General features: G+C 34.9%; 2 protein-coding genes across 3 annotated transcripts; one reads left to right on the forward strand and one right to left on the reverse strand.

Moving 5' to 3' along the window:
• Positions 1-544: 544 nt before the first annotated feature.
• LOC100247263 (2-C-methyl-D-erythritol 4-phosphate cytidylyltransferase, chloroplastic) lies at positions 545-7,091 on the forward strand. 2 transcript variants are annotated; one of them, XM_019223730.2, is made up of 13 exons: positions 545-786; positions 1,104-1,186; positions 1,286-1,357; positions 2,181-2,236; positions 3,133-3,212; positions 3,363-3,445; positions 4,355-4,432; positions 4,716-4,784; positions 4,950-5,018; positions 5,127-5,173; positions 6,530-6,620; positions 6,727-6,814; positions 6,851-7,091. In XM_019223730.2, the coding sequence occupies exons 1-12, from the start codon at positions 654-656 to the stop codon at positions 6,790-6,792; spliced, it is 927 nt and encodes a 308-aa protein (XP_019079275.1). In that variant the 5' UTR covers positions 545-653; the 3' UTR covers positions 6,793-6,814; positions 6,851-7,091. The 2 variants fall into 2 exon arrangements, with proteins under 2 accessions (XP_019079275.1, XP_002268908.1); XM_002268872.4 differs by having other exon boundaries at positions 6,727-7,091.
• Positions 7,092-7,785: 694 nt separating this feature from the next.
• LOC100242129 (protein STICHEL) lies at positions 7,786-18,211 on the reverse strand. The gene is made up of 6 exons (XM_002268923.4): positions 15,774-18,211; positions 15,167-15,386; positions 11,277-11,840; positions 9,185-9,989; positions 8,494-8,575; positions 7,786-8,395 (listed from the first exon to the last, which is right to left on the reverse strand). The coding sequence occupies exons 1-6, from the start codon at positions 17,826-17,828 to the stop codon at positions 8,288-8,290; spliced, it is 3,834 nt and encodes a 1,277-aa protein (XP_002268959.3). The 5' UTR covers positions 17,829-18,211; the 3' UTR covers positions 7,786-8,287.
• Between the last annotated feature and the right edge of the window lie 2,196 nt (positions 18,212-20,407).

The following is a 20,407-nucleotide window of genomic DNA, read 5'->3' on the forward strand; positions in this document are numbered from 1 at the left end:
GTTACATTTTAACTAATATTAGAAATGTCATTAATCTACTCTCAAAATATTAAATATTTTAAGGTCTAATATGGAAAAAACTTTCTATTTATTACGTGCTTTGAAACTTGAAATTGAAACCAAAATCACATTTTTTTTAGAAAATAATCGTTTTTATGATAAGTGATAATTTTTTTAAATTCTTTTCTATTGATTTTTAAAATTTTGAAAAAAATATATATAAGAGAAAAATTAAAAAAATAGATTTAAAATCAAATAAATCATTTTTATATACTATTTTAAACTCATTTATTTTTTATGTCTTTTATATAATGATGAAATAATTTTAAAATATATAAATATTTTATTTGTGTTAATTATATTTGATTTCTTTTTGCATTTTTCATAATAAAACCAAACATGAGAAAATTCTCCTTTTAAGTTTTAAGTCAAATTATATGAAATTATGGGTTTAAATTTTCACATATGTTTTATAATCAATTTATTATTTTTTTCCTTGTTATTTATTTATTTATATTAGTTTCATTTCCAAAATAACATGTTAGAATACTGTAGAATTTGCCTTGAAACAATTTGGCATATCCAAAGAAGATTGAAAGCAGGCCAAAAGGCAGAGCCGCCATTTCTCAGCAACAGCAGAAGGAGAGAGAAACATGGGAGTCCTCAAGCTGGACATTGCCTCCTCCTACTCTTCTCCTTTGCTGTTGCCAACAATTTCCCAGATCCCTCACAAGCCTCTTTCTTTCCTTTCCACTTTCTCCCCTTCCAAACTCTCTCCTTTCCCAGGCAAGCCTCACTCATTCCCTCAATTTCACCTTCTGTTTGGTCTCTAAGAAAAGAAAGGGAAAAAACCCAGAAAAATTAATTAGATTTTTTTTAGTACATCTAGAGCAGCAGTCTTGTCTCATCCATTCCTCAATTTCACCTTCTGTTTGGTCTCTGAGCAAACCCAGAAAAATTGACTAAGAACGAGAATTTTGACTACATCTTAAACAGTCAAGCCAAAAATAAATTTCCAAACTATGCAATTCCATTCCTTTCCCGCATTTTCTGATCTACCGAACAGTGCATAATTCTCTCTCTTTTTTATTTGGGTTGTTCAGGTTGTCAAATTGAAGTGAGGAGAAGGGGGAGAAGTGGATCATCGAAGATAAGTTGCTCTGCAAATGCTGGGCAACTAAACGAGGTTAGAGTTGGTAAATGTTCAATGTCATTTTTTCAATTCAATATATAAAAATTCTGATTTTTTTTATTTTTTTTATATTATTGATTGGGTTTTATGCAGACTGATTTGGTTGTGAAAGAGAAGAGTGTCTCTGTGATTCTTCTGGCTGGAGGAAAGGGAAAGAGGATGGGTGTAAGTTTCTGTCTTTATGTTTATATATAGTTGATATAATTTTGGCCAATGTTGCTTTCTTCAATGTTTAGGAGGGTGGGTTTTTTTTTAACTTTCTTTTTTTCTTGATTATTATTTGAAACAATGATGAGTTGCTAATTTTCCCAAAAGCTTAAGCCATGTTTAGTCCATGGAAAATTTGTGGAAAAATGTGGAAGAAGAGGAAAAATAGAAGGAAAGAAAATGTGAAAGAAAAAAAAAAGGATTTGAAGTCAATAAATTAATTTTATATGCCACTTTCAATTTTAACTCCTCTATATATAAAGATTAAATAATTTGAAAACAAATAAATTTCTAACTAATTTTAATTTTATTTGATTTTTTGTTTCGTATTTTTCATAGTATGAGAAAATCATTATCCTTATTTTTATTTATTTTTTAACTTTCCATCGTACTTTCCTACAAACATAGTGAAGATTATAGGATTTGAGTTCACGATATATGTCAAGCTAGACAACACTGGTTGCAGATAAATCACACATTTAGGAACACGGATAATTAGGCCGGTAAATAATGGGGGAAGGACTCAAACTTGAGACCTTAGGGCTCACGATGTATATCATACTCCATCAAATGACATTATAAGATTTTCACTGATTGATTCATTTGGGCCCAGTACAAATCAACCCTTACCATGAATCTGTCAGATTTATTGTTATATTGTAGGCCACTGAGTTGTTCTAACCTTTGTCCTCATGCTTGCAATTGGTTCAACCTTAATTGTAACTACATCTGAGAATCCTTTCTAATTTTTTGTTCTTTCTTGTTATGTTTGTGTGGATAGGCAAGCATGCCAAAGCAGTACCTTCCTCTCCTAGGCCAACCAATTGCTTTGTATAGGTAATGGCTATAACTAAACTTAACTCGAGATGATACTATACCAAATGTTTGGGGTAGGCTTTGGACATTTTTAGATGACTTGTGGAAACCAAGGCTATGATTGGTTCTTGAAAAATTTTAGGAAAAGAAAATAAAGAGGAAAAGTAAAATGAAAGAAAAAGTGAAGGAAAATAAAAAAAATAGATTTAAAGTCAATAAATTATTTTTATATGCTACTTCAAACTCATTTAACTTATTTTAATTATTTTATATAAAGATTAAATAATTTGAAAATATATAAGTTTTTAACTAATTATAATTGTATTTAATCTTTTGTTGTATTTTTGTAGTAAAACCAAACATTAACAAACCATTTTTCTTAGCATTTTTTTCATTCCTTAATATTTTCCGAGAACCAAACATAACTTGAGTTTCTCAATAGCAGGTTGCCATAGGAATGGACAACAGGTGTTATGCTTTTATATTAATCAATGAAAATGATGAGATCTGATGCTTTGACATTCCCACTTGGAAAACCTCATAGGCCAGATAACAATGGAGTAGGCTCACTGTAGCAATGCGTTAAATTTGTTCCTTTGCGCCTTCCAGGTGAACATATAATGCATAATAGTACCTTAGGCCATGTGGGTGCATATGTGATAATCTGGTTAGTATCATGCAGAACAGTCTGCTTGATGTAAAAGGTCTCACAGTTGGGGTTATTGAGTGTGGGCATGATGTCTCTAAGGTTAAAACAGACTTTACCTGGCTCATATCTCATTGCTTCTTGGTGAAGTGGGACTAAGTGTTGACCATCACATTTAGCACATTCCTGGTTTTTCTTTTCTTCTCTTTCTTCACTTATTGATATGGTATCTTGTGTCGTCTTAACATAACTATATCCTGGTTTGCTGCAGTTTCTACACTTTCTCACGCATGAGTGCAGTGAAGGAAATTGTTGTAGTTTGTGATCCCTCATACAAGGATATTTTTGAAGGTTTGCGGGTTTTCTTTTCATGTATTCGATATTAAGAGCTTGTATATGAAATGACATCCTTTCAAACAAGTACTTGCATTTTAGCTGCACAAGTGTACTTGCTGGGTTTTATAAAAGTCATTTAAATGAACATGTTGGTTTTGTTCTTAGATGCCAAAGAGAATATCCATATAGACGTTAAATTCACATTGCCTGGAAAGGAGAGACAAGATTCCGTATATAGTGGACTTCAGGTGCGTGAAAAATGTTTTAATCATGGAAGTCCTATAATTTTTTTTTATTACCATGTTTGGCTCGAAGAAAGTTTAAGGGAAGGAAAATGGAAATGAAAAATGTAAGGAAAAGGTAAGAAACATTTATATAATTTTTCTCTTGCTTGGCTATCTATGTAAAAGTTGAAGGAAGGAAAATTAAATTGTTGAGGAATGCATTTTCCCTAAACTTTCCTCAACTCTATCCAAGTAAAATAGGGAGGAAAATCTTTTAGTATTTTACTTTCTCTCTCCCTTTATATTTTTTTCTTCACTTTTTTCCATGATATCCAAACATAAGAAAATTATTTTCCGTATCATTTTTGTCCATTTTCTAGTACTTTTGAAGAACCAAATATAGCCAATAAGAAACAAACTTTATTGAGAAGAGATCAAAGAAACTACCAAAAACGAGTGCCCCCTAAGCAAAAGAAAACAAGGCAACGAAACTACTATATAAAATGTTTTGTCTCTTCTCAGAAAATGTTTTTGGTTAATTGTCTAATTGCTGATGCTTCAATTATTTTAGATTTAAAGTGAAGGAAAATAAAAAAATAGATTTAAAATCAATAAATTATTTTATATATTACTTCAAACTCATTCCAATTATTTTAACAACAGTATATAAAGATTAAATAATATGAAAATGCATGAGTTTCTAACTAATTTTAATTATATTTTATTTTCTTTCGTATTTTTAATGGTAAAACCAACAATGGGAAAATCATTTTCTTTAATTTTCTTTCTTTAATACTTTCCTGGGACCCAACATAACCTAAGAGAATATACGTTGCCATCGTCTATAATTTATATTGGTAGTAGGTGTAATAGACCTCCTCATCATACTTTCAAGTTTGTTTTCTTATTGTTGAATGCTACTTTTATGTACAGGCAGTTGATTTGAACTCCGAACTTGTTTGCATCCACGATTCTGCAAGACCTTTGGTATCTACAGGAGATATAGAGCAGGTTTGGGCTGAGGAATGTTATTGTACAAACGAATCTAGTTCATAGGATTAAGTTGTATCTTGGAGACAGCCATTGATAAAGCAAATTTTTCATAGTTGATAACCATTACTGTGTGCTAGTGTGTTTCCCATTACCCTTTAGGAGTATTACTTAAATTATCCAGAATGCTTTGGACGTATAGTTTTCGGCTTTTAGACAACTATACCTAGCCAGTTTTGAACTACATTCATACTGTGATTTCTCAAGTTAAGGCTGATCAGGTATATCTCTTTTTTGTTATTAGGTCCTTAAAGACGGACAGCTGAATGGAGCAGCGGTACTTGGTGTTCCTGTTAAAGCTACGATCAAAGAGGTAAGAATGCACTTGGAAAACATTACCAAAGGACAAGAAAATTAATCATATAAGCTCATTCTCGGCATTAATTTTTTGAAAATAAACTCATGAGTATGATTTATGATAGAGTTCTGGCTGATGAAAACTCAACAAACTGAAATTTGTTCAAATTTTTCTGTGCAGGCAAACAGTGAATCTTTTGTAGTAAGAACTCTGGACCGAAAAACGCTTTGGGAAATGCAGACCCCACAGGTTTGCTGTTGAAGAGTTTAAATAACTTGATGTTCAATAAAGCCTTTTTGCTGAAGTAGCTGCTGTATTGATATTAATATCATTATATTACTACTAATTTTTGTGTAGGTCATCAAGCCTGAGCTGCTAAGAAAAGGTTTTGAGCTTGTAAATAGGTATCTAACCATTCACAATATGCTATTTTACGGGCTGTGATTGTTGTGCACAAGAATTGTTCAAGGAATGCTGAAAGAACAAAGAAAACTAAAACAAAAGGTTGAACAATAGCCTTAGCAATAACTAGGAACAATTCAAACTGTTGATTAGAATTGGAAATGACACAGAAAAATTCCCTTCTCCAATAAATCCTGCAACCAAATAAGCTCAGCAGAGCAGGCCTCCAAACTTTCCTTTTCCCCTCAAAGACAAATCTGCCCTGCCAACTAGACAAAGAAACCTTCATAGACTAAGGCACCCATGGGATAACAAATGAGGATAAAAGTGAAGACTCACAAACTATGAGCTGTTCCATAATGGTTTAGTGAGTGATTTGCAGACTCCTCACCAGAGTCCTACCCTTCTGATGAATTGGTTGACAGTGAGAATCTTTTGTGACTCTACCAATATGTAAGAAACCTGATCACAGAGGAAGTCTTTATCCTCCCTACACTGAAAACAGCCAATTCAAAAAGATTGAACATAGAAGATTCCACCAACTCAACCTCCAAATCATATAACCTTCTGTGAAACCTAAGATTTCAAGGCAAAGATTTCCATACCAAACATCAAACCAAAGATTTAATGCGAAAGCAATAACATAACATACAATAGACATTATACAACCAGTTGAATTGCCCTTCTCATGGACTCCAGAATTACAGTGCTTTGTTGAAACCAGTGATGCAAACCCTGTTTAATAAGTTCGAATCTACATTTCCTGAAAAAACTTGTGGAATTTGCAACTTTGTGGAACTGGAAATCTACCCTGTTCACCATCCTTAACTGAATTACAAACTGTTGACCAGTTCTATGGCCTGGAAGGCAATTCCTTGACTGGTTCCAGGGGAGGAAGGTCTTAAAATGTTCATTTCTTCAACTAGAAATGATTTTACCCTAGAGTTTTTATAGGAAACAATGGAAGCATGTGGACTTAATATTTACTAGTTGTCTAGTACTGAACCATTCTCATCACTGTGAAGTGCCACGTGGTTCTATGCATGAAAATGAGACAAGGAAGGCTGAGATGTTGAAAGTAGTGCATGAATAAGAGGAAGGTAATTGAGATGAAAGCCTATGATTCTAAAAAAGATGGCCCAATTGAGGAACAGGGCGGCAAAGGATTCATATGACCTCCAAGTAGTTGGAATAAGACTTTGATGAATTGAGTTTTTCTTTAGCTAGAATTTCTAATATAGGCCGACATCGCCATTTCTATTCATATGCATTTTATTCCAATGTTATTGTTTACTACTATGATTAAAAAAAACCCAAGTATAGGAAACAAATTTGAGTATTCATACTTTTTTCTACAGAGAATGCCTTGAGGTCACCGATGATGTGTCTATCGTGGAGCACCTTAAGCATCCTGTGTTCATCACTGAAGGATCCTACACTAACATCAAGGTAGCGGAACTCTCTACATTGATCGTATTCAAAGTCTATTACATGCATGATTCACCAAGCATTATTTGAATTACAAATCAATGTGCCCTAATTCTTTGATATGCAGGTCACTACTCCTGATGATTTGCTACTTGCTGAGCGGATATTGAATCTCGACTCTGGAGAGAAGTAAATTTTGTTCTTCGTTACCTTGTTCCATTTTGTAACTATAAACTCCAATGAGAATGTAGTCCATTTTTTTGAAAAGCTAAAGCACAATTATGAAGGATTCTAGCAGAGATGAACGAAGATTTTGACTGAATAAAGGGAAAAAATGTAATAAGTTGTGGGGGGGAAAGCTGGATTCTGAACCGAACCGATTGTTTTCTATGGTTTCATAAGTGCTTCCCTACCACGGGAAGCAACAAGTTAGCTAAGCATACTAGGCATCTGGATTTAGAATCTGCTTTCAATGGCATCTTACTTTGGATATGTTGAAATATCAATTTTTCCAGAAGCTTAAGTTTATAGGATTTGAACCCGATATTGTATGTCACGCACTTTAACACCTCCCTCACATGTGACTCAAAATCCACACGTGGAGACACGATCCCATGGGCAAACAACCACATTCAACCACTTTTGGGCTTACATGCAAGCTTAATTAATTAAGATAAATTATGCAATGAGGTTCCAATGCATGACTTTCCACCACACAAGGGTTTTGATACCATGTTTAATTACAATTTTCACACAGTTCAAACTTTGAAAAAAATTGATTGCCCAACATGGTGTCAAGACCTTGTTTTGACGAGAGATCATATGTTCAAATCTCAATCCTTAATTTATTAAGCCTAAAAGAGGCTGATTGCAGATGTTTATCTGTAAGTCTACCCATACTTGCATATGGGATTGCACGTGAAGAAAGATGTTATTGTGGGCCCAAATCCTTTTGGACTTAGCAACTTAAGCAATGCTTATTAAGGTTTTTGATGCGCAAAAACCCCGTTCCGGTCAAGTTGAATCTTGAATCATAACACTCCATTTCTCCTCTTAGTAACAAAGCAAGAGTCTGAATTTGCTTAACATTGTATTCTTGCTTTCTTCCTGAATACAAACATGGAGATTAACATCTGCATCTATGCTGTAGATGTCTATTTTTCTCTTCATGATTCAGCCATCAATGTGAAATCATGCTCTAATGATCAATGAGAAAGTAATAACACCAAAACTCGAAACAAAAATCTACCCGATGTTGGTGTACAGAGTTGGTTGTAGGCAGTTTACAAACCCTAACTCAACAAAATGAAAGAGCAATTGAATACCCAGTCTTGGAACAATGCCTAGAAATACATGAAAATCTAGCAGCGACCCATGCTGATCTGAGAAACGCTTGTAGAGTCTAGGATCTTTTAACCTTACCGTCTTTTCTGCGAGCCAAACAAGGTCAGAATCAAACTGGTCTTTTGTTTATTGAGGCCTCATTGATGGAGAAAGAACAAAAGAAAATATTCAAAGTTTTTTGCTGTCCCTCTTTTCCTTTATTGATCCCAGAAAAATTGGCTGGATCTAAAGAAATGCAGAAGGCCAAACACATTACATTTACATTACCTTTCTTTTTCCCCCATATTCCTGAAGAATGGCTAAACTGGAAAAATAAATACAGAAGAATAACTGAATTTTCTGGGTTATGTTTTGAATCTGCTGTCTGTCTTCCTTGATTTCCCACACTCACCAAAGCATGGGAATCGTCCTCGTCCAACTTTGGGTGATGGAAGGGGAGGCCGTTGTTTAATCTGGTTCAGATACACGAAAAAAAGGGTATGCTTCATCAAAGTGAGAGAAATTTTCTTAGATACAAAGGACAGCAAAAATATACGAGCAGCCAGCCTACCTTTCCCCTTTTAGGAGGTTTGTCGTTATTCCAACAGAAAAAGCTGTTGCAACCTACACTTCCAGTCCCTGATTCATATCCCCTAGATACAAACACAATGAGCAAGCGCATTAAACAACAGATAGATCTCCATATACCACACCTAAGCATACCAATGTTTCCATAGAACTCTACAGAAGACTACACCAGGATATACTGTGTATAAACTTTTTAGAAGTAAATCTCATGTACAACTTCAGCTGGTAAATCAGCAGACTGCTAATAATGAAATCATGGGACAATAAAATGAAAACGATTGTGACAGAACATGCTAATGGAATAAGCTGATGTTGGAACAACCTGAATACCATCTGTTGCAAGTATTTCAATCTCATTATTCTTAATTCAAATATAATGACAATAGTAAACATTCGAAAATTGCATGGTAAAAACCTAGTTCATATAAATATTTTTTTGATGTGAAGCCCGTGAACCTTGCAATATTTTCCTTGTAGAGGAAGTTCGCTCACTTTTTAGTCTGGGATTTTCAGGATTTTATATTGCATCTAATACAAATGCAACCAAATCTAGGGAAGCAGCTAACCTAGTCTATTTTCCAAGTTTCAAGCAATCATGTGGAAGAAATTTGAGGGTAAATAGAAATGATTATGTCATGAACAATCATCAATAAATAAATGCGGCAAAGACTTACATGCTTTCTTTGTTGAAATTGGCCACAAAGCTGCTATCATGAAGTGAGCTTGGAGATATGGGATAATGATCGACTCTTTTACCAACTGGGTCCTTCTGAAGGGCCCTTCTATCATTGATCTTCAAAACTTTGATTTCATGGTTTAGTTCATCTTCCCATTTCTGAGAGGGCACACCTACTGAATTCATGGATTCAACTTGATTTTGACGATAGGTACCATCTTGGGGCAGGATTTGATTCTTCTCAGGTTTCAACCGACTCATCGACCTAGGTGTGCCTTTCTCTGCAACCTGCAACCATGCAGTTTCTAATCTCTGTTCGCGAATTATGGAGTCAATCCTATGCATTGGAATCTCCTGATTCCTCTCTTTTGTACTACTTCTTTCAATGTGCCCTTCAGCCAATTCATCTGTAGGTCCAAATGTTCTATCTAGCAGTGGAGAACAATTAGAAGGATCTCGTGATCCACCTCTCAGCTTACCTTCAGAATCATTAAAGCTTCCTCTGGATACTTTAAGCAGCTCCTGATGTGAGGAGTCTAGATCTGAATCTATTCCTTTCATGCTGAATGCTTTTCTTTCCCCTTCGACTGCTGCAGTTGTTTCCCTTTGCTTCAGGCCCAAAGTATCTGGCAACCCAACTGCTTTCATATTCATAGAAATTTCACCATCTGGCAAGAGGATTATTTTAACTTCTACATTACTTCTCATAACTATCTCAATTGAGTTTGTGATACTACTCAGAAACCTCTCAGCTCTACATTTAATATCTTCATCCTGAAATGCAACATAAGCAACCAGACCACCTGCAAGCAGAACCATATTAGACCAGAGAGCTCAGGAGGCAAATTATTAGGAGTAAGCCAGCTTACGTAGCAGGTTCAGAAACAATAAAAACTTTGACCCGATTCAGAAATTCTTCTGGTTTTTGACAAGATATAAACCAATTAAGGCATAGACTTTCAGTTGAAGAAACCACTCTGATCATTCACATTCTTGTGATTTTACTTGGTACAGTGTTTACACCATTTTTTGCCCCCTATTAAGCTATAATTGACTTTTTAGACTCAATACCAAAGCCTTGGCATAACATTCTATCTATGCTTCTTGTATGTGCAATAGAGTTGAGATTATGTGCTTAAATTTACAATAAACGTGAAGGATGTGGAACATTGATATGCTATAAATTTACAATCTTTTCTTTTCGTGAATTCTATCAAGATGTACACCTTCCCTTAAGCTCTCCTTCAAATTGAACTGCATTTCATGTGTAAAAGATAAACTCACTTAAAGGAAGGGGGGAAAAGAGAGAAAAGAAAACCTAGCAAATTGACCAAAACATTGAAACAATCTTTTTCCAAATATTCAAAAGAAGTCAAATTCCCAAAAGTTCAACAGGTGCTAAGTTTCATTTGTGGAAGCAGGATGTGCCAACCTAAGTTAGATATCAATTAAATGCAAGATGAACTCAAGCCCTTGGCTTGGGAACCATGTATAATCCATAGTTCAGTAGCTTTACAACATCAAGGTCCCTAAGCTTAAGACCTTGTGATCTGTAATTTGGGACTCACAAACTAATTGTTTTATTAAGTGCCAGAGCATGAAAACTTCAACAGGATTGGTCAACATCCACTTTTCACAACTGTGAAATCCAGGCTACTCATACTGAATATAGAAGATACATACATGCATACCTAAATAAATAAATAATAACTAAGTTTTCTTATCATGAAAATCACTTGGATCTAATGTCTTACTCCAAAAAAGTGAAGAAATAATGAAGCAATGTATTGAGTTAACAATCTCATGCCAAGTACTTGTCTATCATTCACAGGAATGGAAAATATTTTTCCATAGGTAGATATGGAAACAAATATCAACATAAGTTCATAGAAAGATATGGAAACAAATATCAATATAAGTTCCTAAAATATTTACCACATTACAATTTGAAATGAAATCAGCAGCAAACAACTTCTTTCTACCCTAGAATAGTGAAATGAATACTTATTAAAGGATAAAACTTCTTCTTGCCAAGTTCTGTTTTTCAGTTTTATTAGTGAAAGATGGGGCAAATAGTCTTATGGGCTTACCTTCAGCTTCAGAGATTGATACAAGCTTTCCATGAGCGTGTAGCAGCTGCCTCAGTGTCTTTGAATGGCACCTCTCAATACACCGCTCCCAGATATCATCCAACTTATCTGCATTAATGCTTCTAAAGACCAGATTCCCCATCATAACATCATCATGTGAGGAAGCAGAGGCACCACTATTCCTAAATTGACTGTGCACAGGCTTGGCATTGAAATTAAAACCATCAACTAGGGACAATAAATCCCCCTGATGGGTGGAATTTTTTTCAGCCGATTTAGGCATGGAAATAGGAGAAAATGATTTCCGAGGCATATGGTGAGCATTAGGCTTCTGCTTGTGAACAATAGTAGCATCTCTAGAAGCACTTGATGGATCATCCTCAGTTGTCTTTGAGCTCTGCCTCCTACTGCTGCCAGACAGAGTAGGATCAGGTGAAGGGGAACCAAGCTGTAAGAGAGTTGCCGTAAACCATGTTGAACGTTCACTTGAAACCCTTAGTTGTTTCTCAGCCTCTGAGAGAAGCTTCAAGGCATGCTTTAATCTATCCATTTCTGCCTCTGTCACTGTCAACAACCCAAACCACCCATAGCAATAATTAATACAAATTAAAAGGAGAAAAATGACAATATTTTGTAAATGTATTTAGGATTAGCATCAGAAGATTCAGAAAACTTGAGGCAAGGAATTTCTAGTCGATGGCAAGAACATTAGAACTGTTTTTGTGTAAATCACATTGTAAACTTACCAGAATTTTTCCAATGATGGCATAACATGTGTAAAAGTGTTGGAAACAGAAAAAAATCAAGGAAAATCAATATCAACCAATTAGAACATAATGCTGAAAGATGGGCTTTTAAAATAAAATAAAATATTATTCGTTTATATTAATTGTATATATATATATATATATATATATATATATATATATATATTATAATATTAAACTGCAAAGAAAATAAGAATAAAATAAGCTCGTGTATTTAGTATATAGGCACTAGCAAAGAAAGCAACTAGAGGTAATTTAAACTTTTTTAAGTAGAAAAGAAGTGCTTTGAACTTTTAAGCAATCCTGATACATGAATTCAACAGCTGAAGCAAATAGCAGAAGAATTATAAATTTATGATAGTTAAGGAACAGGGAAAAGATGGACACTTATATCTGATAAAAATAAAATTAAAAAAAAGAAAAAGAAAAAAAGATGGTCACTTTTACTGAAATAGCATTAATCACAAACCAGTCAGCAGGTGAACAGAAATCTGAGCCCTTAATGGTTTGAGAAGCCTCTTTTACTTCAATAATAGGCAGAGAGCAAATAGTATAGATTAGAGAAATGTCAAAAGGAGTGCAACCAAGTACAAAGAAGGTACACTAGTATGGTATGGGTAACCTATGGAAACCAATTAAACTCAGGACCTGTCATCACCTAATTGAGCTCTGAGATTACCCTTAAGGCAAGGGACACTCATACAGATGAAAGCAATTAGGAGGGCTGGCTCCACTAGCTCTCTAAGACCAGCCACACAATGTGTAGTTGTAAAGGGGAAGATACTTTCTCAATGTTATAGCTTCCAGTTGATCCAAAGAAAGAGCATAAATCTAATAATAATGTTTCCCTCTGAGATTAATTGATTATGGTTGCATAAGACTCTTTTTTTCGTTTACCATTATAGCTATGGAAATTCATTTAACAGAACAAGAGGGACCATGGGAGGGCTACTCCAGTACAATATTTCAACATGCTACACTAATACTTTTAAAGAATGATGATACTGAAAAGTACTATACTCCACCCTAAGCCTAAAGCTCAATCAGTAGCTTTGTTTCCCTCCTCAAGATCATGCCAAAACAATTTTATTTTATTTTTCACTTTTTGACTCCAATCATAAACATAGATTAAAAAGTTTTTTTTTTTTTTTGATAGGTAAAAGAAGTAGTGTATTTAAAAAGGTATACACGATGTATACACATACAAAAAAACCAATGGGGGCGAGAACGCACAAAAAACGACCGCACCCTATGGGAACCCTAACCAATCCACAAAATCTATCAAAGAAGTAACAATATCCCCCGTGTACACTCTAACCCAATCCTAAAAGATACTCATGCATGAGGAAAACACTAAGTAAACAAACAATGTGAACAAAACAGATAAGTAAACAAATAGTGTGAGCGAACACATAGGTAAACAAATAATGTGTATACCCAAAACTATACACATTTTTATTAAAAGGAAACAAAAAAGATACAGAAACAAAAAACAAAAATGTTGGGAAAACAAATTTAGATAGTTTAAATGCATTAAACATAATTATATGTGATATTCATATATGCAACCATATCTACCCATATCTTGCATCTCTAACTAACTTCACTATGTTGCATGCTATATATATAAATTATTTTCAAATTTAAATGTAGAAAATAAACAAGTTCAAATGGTATTAAAATTATTTTTTATTTTTTTGATAGGCAAATAGAAATTCATACAGAAGGCGCCTAATAAATAATATTAAATATGTTTGACAAGTTATCGTAATTGTTTTGAATGAGATCTCTTGCAGGCAAATTACCCTTGAGAGACCGGTAAAACATGGAGGAGAGAGAATCTGCATCATCTCATGATACCTAGTATAGATGATAGGAGAATCAAACTTGAATACAACTATATGTAAAACCTTATTGTTCAATTTATTAAAAATTTCTTTTTATGGGCTCAAACTTTACTAATTACTCAATCTGCTATTTTTAATTGATCAGAAAGGAAAAAAACAAGCTATTCAATTTTGCAATTATAGAGTCTGCAGTGTCATTATGACATCAAGGCTGACTGCAACAAAGTTGGAACTGCAACCCAGTAACCTGGCCCCTAAACAGATAAACCAGCATTCATTTTGAATCTCTCAATCCCAATAAGCATGCTTTTAAGAAACTATTGGTGATTTCTGCTCAAGAAAGAAATTGTTGAAGATTGGAACTTTTTCTTAGGAAAATTGATGGTTCTATTTTTTTACAAAAGCCAAAAAGGACTGAAGGGCAGGGGAAGAAGAGGGGTCTGCCTATGATTCAACTAGGAGTAGAGATAGACTTGAACAGCAGCCAACCCCAAAATGTACATACAAGACTTTATTGAGTACAGCAGAGTTTCAGCTACTAACTTAAAGACTTAAATTATGATGAACCTCAAAACAATTACTCGAGTATCATTTCAATAACAAAGATTGAATTTCTAGAATTACAGATCCTAGCAATTTATTTTTATTAATTTCAAGAAAGAGACAAATTTAGCAGAGTTGTAGATTTTGTTTATACAATGAGACCAGATTCATTCCCTTATTCCGAACCTAATGTCAATGACCATTATATCCACCAGCTATGATAATGACAATGCAGACAAGGCAACCACAGAATAACTACCAAAGAAATAAATTTGTTGCTTCAGAAAATTGTGAGATCTTATCCAAAGGGGTTAGAAATGACTGTGCCATGATTATAGACTATTAATTAAGTTTCCTTAAGGTACTTACAAAGTGTTTGAATTTGCCATGGATATTAATCTATCCATTGAGTTTCATATAGGATTTGAAATGCATTCAGTGAACAATCTGCTGGATTTAAAAGAGTGTTTATATTTCCCACCATTGCTCAAAATATGGAAATTTTCACAATAGGCCCCACTTCCAATCCATTTTATCCAGGTGTTTACCGTGCAGCCCCCATATTACACTACCAAATTTGTATTTAAAGATATCTAGGACCTTTTTATAAGCTTAAGAGATCTGTAAAACAAAATAGACTAATTCATTTAAAAGTATAGATCTAAAATATTTGGCCATAGGAGCTTGACTTTAAAAGAAACAACTATATCATAGTCAAGTGGATTATACTCACGACTTCGTCCCCCAAAGAATGAATCGCTTTGTTGGGCATCAACAATGTGATATGTTCCAGCAATGATATCCATAATAAGGCTGGCCAATTGAGACATCAAAACTATTGGATCAACTCCAGAGTCCATTAGCTCTCTGGCTCTTTTCACTGTTTCTGCAGTGTCTGATGACATGGCTAACTCCAAAAGTTCCAGTAGTTTCTCATCTGAAACAACACCCACCTACAGCAAAGAAAATAAATAACATAAACAAGTTTGAACCAATTCACCTTATGGTTAGAAGGATCTAGAAGAAGTATTCAGCTAGCTAAAATTTGCTAAAAAATGGTTTTTTCCTAGTTCTCCACCAAGGAAAAAAAAACACTATAAGATCAGATCAACAATCCAACTCTTAGCTCAAGCTAAAAGGCCAAGGTTTTTGGTCTTCATCTACTAAATTCATATCAAGTACACTGTCTCAAGTGAAATTCAACAGCCAAATCGAACATTGTAAGTTGCAAGGAGGATAATGTATTTGGAGCTCTAGCAGGAAACAGAATTAATCACAAAAATAAAAATGGTTTAAAAATTGAACCAGACTGTGTCATGGAAGCATGGTCGCAAACTCACAAGGTCATTTACAAGAGACGTAGTGATTCTCTTCCCCAGCAAACTCAATTGGTCTAACATAGTTTCTGCATCTCGAAGGGAACCATCAGCATTTAAGGCAATCAACTCCAATGCATCTGATTCAACATCCAGATTCTCGTCATCAGAAATTTTCCTCAACCTGGCAACAATATCACCTTCTTTGATTTTGTTGAAAAGGTATTTCTGACACCGTGAAAGTACAGTACGAGGCACGTTTTCAAGATCAGGTGTTATGAATATGAACACAACTTGTGGTGGCGGTTCCTCAAGAAATTTGAGAAAAGCAAGCCAAGTCTTAGAGGGCAATAAATGGCACTCATCAATAACAAAAACCTTGTATGGTGAAAGAGGCGATGGAGTTCCAAATGGCATGGTTTTCAAAAGGTACCTCATTCTGTCCATTCCCTTCTTATTGGTGCCATCAATTTCCCTAAAATGCCTGCTCTTTCCAGATATGAAGTCACTGCATTCCCTGCAGATCCCACATGGCTTAGTTTCTCCAACTGCCAAACAATTCAAAGCAGCAGTGAAAATCCTAGCTGTGGATGTTTTCCCTGTCCCACGGGGACCCTGGAAAAGATATACAGGGGCAATCCTTCCCCTGGAAATGGCATTGACAAGGGACTGAACAACAATATTCTGACCAATCAATTCATCAAAGAACATTGGCCTATATTTCTGACTCAAGCTCCTAACATTTTCAGGGCTACCTTCCTCTTCCCTCTCCCCATTTAGAGCCACAAGCTCCATAGCCTCTTGACTCCTACAACTCGAAGACCACCTCCTCCCATCCAACCTACTCAAGGCCTCTAAATCTAGCTCCCCAAAATTTGTAGAAAGCTCATCATCACTTCGCCCAGTTCCCATAGATGACCCTCCATGGCCATCACAACTGTTGGTCAGCAATGGGAGCAGACCCTGAGGAGTCATTGAAACACTTCTCCTCTTCTTGGAACCCAACGGCAGCCCATGGCGCCTGGGGTATATGGTCTGACTCCCACACAACATGCTACTTCCTTTTCTCCTTATAGTATCAGAAAGCGAAGGGGAGTCACAGCTCCCACTCCCACATATCCCTCTGTGTCTTGGTGTTGACCTCCTAGACCAGTAACAAGGAATCCCACATCCCTGCCGGCCCGGCAAATCCAACTGATCATCTACCTCATCATCCCCATCGTGTAGGGAGGCTGTAGTCCCATCCCAGGACTCAACAGTACTGGGGTTTCGATTGCCATACGGATTATAAGAGCTAGTGGACAATGCAGGCGTACTGTACGAATAAGAAGAGTCATCTTTTCGTTTGCTCCTCAGCAATCTAGATGAGGACCGAGACCAATTCCTTTGCCTCAGCCTTGACAGCAATGGAGAGGCCTCGCAAATTCTCCGGAAATCCTCGGAATTGTAGTACTCTTCAGTGTCATCCGACTGCTCCACTGAGTCGTCCCGGCCTAAAATCCCCTCCAGCAATCGCTTCGAATTGCCGGAGCGAGCAGTGTTGAGCTGCTGCTGCTGCTGCTGGTGTCTCAACAAAGCAATGGAGTGTACATTCTTGCTGCCCTTTTTCTTCTTAATCCCACTAGGTCTGCCCATTGCCACCAGATTCGCATCTCTGCATCTGAAGATCATCGAAGCGTGGTGCCGCCGGTGCCGCCGGCCGCCAATGTAGGTGTCGCTCTTGGAATCCACGCCATTCCGCCAATCGCTCAAGCTGTCATCCACGCTCGATCCATCAACGCCGTCTTCATCGTCCTCGTTCTCACCGTTCACCGACGATTTCGCCTTCTGACTAGCACTCCTCCAATTGTATAGAAACACTCTCCTCGACTCCTCCGGCGGCCGGGGCGGTGGAGGCGGCGGCTGAGGTGGCGGGGGCGTCGCAGCGGAGAGGGATAGAGATCTGGCGGTGCTGAGCGGAGACCGCCAGGAAGACGTGGTTCCTGGATCTCGCAAGACCCGAGCTGCCTTGCGAATTTGAGTGAGCTGCTTCTTCTGCAAGTGGAAGTTGCTGGGATCCATCACAACCATTTCTGACATTTTCTCTTCAACCAATCAACCTTGTCTCTGATTTTGCATTTTGCAAAACGTATACGAGAAATGATTTCAAATATGAGATTTATTTAGATCAACTACAACCAATCTTTTTACTATTTCTTGCCATTTGCACATCCATGATGCAAATCAAAATCTAACATAAAGAGTGATTTCAAATAACAACCACAGATTAATCTCAATCTCAAATGTGAAATGCAACTCCTACAGAAAGAGAAAGAGAAAGAGAAAGACAGTATTAGGGTTTTGGATGGAGATGGATGCTTAGTTAATTGCGATGGATTCTTGAGAGCCAAAAAATCGAACTTCCCTCCAAACTCCAAGTCCAAGCCTGGTGTCCCGGGATTTCCTGTCCCTCTGTTTTTACCTATGATTGTCCTCCGAAAATTTAGAAATTATACATTTTTCTCTTTATTTTGCTTATTTATATATATTATATAATTTAGAAATAAATACATTTTTAATAATTTTAAATTTTATTTACTAAGAAAAATATTTTCTTACTTTTTTGTTTTTTTTCTTAAAAAAATTAATTTAGCATAATTGCAAAATTTATGGTGGAGTTGATTTTGAGGGCCAAAATTTCCTCAAATATTTGGATATGTTTCTCAAAATGACTTAGAAATTTCTTTTGTGGGTTTGCCTTTAGGTGGATATTAATTGAGTATGAAATTCAAGATTGTTCATGATTGAATAAATATCAAAATTATTTGATTCCAAAGGAAATTAATGGTTGTTAACACCTTTAGAAAATAGACTTAGATATCTTATCGTTAATCATGGAATGTCACTTGCGTTTTTTTTATTTATTTTGACTTTGTCAATGATTTCGTATCTTTTATTAATTTATGGTCTGTTTGATAACTATTTTCAAAAATAATTTTTTAATATCTAAAATAATAAAAGTAAAAAAACATATTTGGTAATCAGTAATTGTTTCTACTTTTTATTATGAACAATGAAAATAGGTTGTTTTTTTTAGGACCGTTGGATATAAAAATTATTTTAAATATATTTAAAAATATGTTAAAATTATTATAGATTCTCGATTAGACCTTTATTTATAAAATATCAATGAATAAATTTTTAAAACTATTTTTTGAAACTGTTATTGAAAACATTTATCAAATATTTCTTAGATTTTTCTTAATAAAATTTGCATGAGTAAGTTTTTTTAATTTCCTTTTTTTTTAAGCATTATTATGTTGGTTTGGTAACGGTCAAATCAGGAGTGTCTAGTCCAAGAAATTCTCTTGAGTCACCCTCAAGAGCCTCAACATCATTTATATCATGGGTTGAATTTCACCCAAAATTGAATTATTTGTGATGCAAAGAAAAATTTTGAATTGTGAAGTGGAGGTGGAGGGTTGGTTTCAACCTTCAATCCATATCCATATGCTTTTATGCTCTTCTTTCTAAAATGTGGGTTTGGTTTGAAGACTTATGATGGTAAAGAAGGAACAAAAAAGAAAAAAAATTCAAACCTTCCCTTTTAAAATATTTGAAAAACAGCACATGATGAGGCCACCCCCCACACCACCCCTTTTGAGGCCAAAAATAAAATAAAATAATAATAATAATAATAATAATAATAGAGACCTCTCTCAATCACTTCTCTCCCTCTCTCCTCTCTTCATCTTTTGTCATTCAAGTATATGTGGTTCATTATTCAATATGGGAAAATTTTTATGATCATAAATCAATTTTAAAATATAATTTAAGCCTTTGAATATAAAAAAAGAAAATAAATATTATTTAAGTTTCATTCCCTGCCATGTTTTTGACTATTTTTTATCATTTATCATCATAAATATTCTGCGTTTTTTCGCTTTTTAATATCATATCATGATGTACGTAATTCTAATTATATTATTTGTATCTTTCTCATATTTTTTTCACGTGTATTGAAAAAATATTATGTGCTGATAAGGATCAAATCATTTCTTACTATCGATGATTGTATATGGAAAATAATTTAAAAAATGAGTAAAATCATATCATATTTGTTTATAGTTTTTATTACGTTCTTTATACTTTAAAGCATGTATGAAAAAATGATTGGAAAAATATCAAACATTATAAAAGACGACCATCCTCGATGGATGATAATTATATTTATGAAAAGCAAGCTAATAAGAAGTGAAGTTAATATAATTTTTAAAGGGTATAGAATCTATAGATATACATTGCACCAAGTACAAACAAATTTCACATGGTCATTTTTTGGCCTTGGCCTTGGCCTTAAACCTTAAGCCTTTTAATAATAAGAGGTCCCATCTCCATTGAATAATCACAACATAACATGATTGGCACACAACTAATTAAAGACTTTGCTTTAATTATCAATGAATAAATTTATACCAAGCTTTGAGAAAATCAATGCTTTTTGGAACTACTTCAACTCATTAATTTTGAATACGAGAATTATTTTTAGTACCTATCTATTTCCTTTTTGAGAGGTAAATGCAAAAAGACCAAAATGCCCGCTTGTTACTTGTTAATTGTAAAGCTTCCCTTTCACCTTCTTCCGTGAAAATGTGAGGTTAAACAGTGTCTCAAAGAAG

Source organism: Vitis vinifera, chromosome 12 (genome assembly GCF_030704535.1).
Source record: "Vitis vinifera cultivar Pinot Noir 40024 chromosome 12, ASM3070453v1".
Classification (NCBI taxonomy): domain Eukaryota; kingdom Viridiplantae; phylum Streptophyta; class Magnoliopsida; order Vitales; family Vitaceae; genus Vitis; species Vitis vinifera.

Coding starts and splice junctions, on each gene's coding strand:
- LOC100247263 (XM_002268872.4), top strand. CDS start 654: ATGGGAGTCCTCAAGCTGGACATTGCCTCCTCCTACTCTTCTCCTTTG. Junction 1,358..2,180: donor GAAAGGGAAAGAGGATGGGT/GTAAGTTTCTGT, acceptor TTGTGTGGATAG/GCAAGCATGCCAAAGCAGTA. Junction 5,174..6,529: donor GGTTTTGAGCTTGTAAATAG/GTATCTAACCAT, acceptor TTTTTTCTACAG/AGAATGCCTTGAGGTCACCG.
- LOC100242129 (XM_002268923.4), bottom strand. CDS start 17,828: ATGTCAGAAATGGTTGTGATGGATCCCAGCAACTTCCACTTGCAGAAG. Junction 11,841..15,166: donor ATTCTTTGGGGGACGAAGTC/GTGAGTATAATC, acceptor GGTTGTTGACAG/TGACAGAGGCAGAAATGGAT. Junction 8,396..8,493: donor AACCTCCTAAAAGGGGAAAG/GTAGGCTGGCTG, acceptor TATCTGAACCAG/ATTAAACAACGGCCTCCCCT.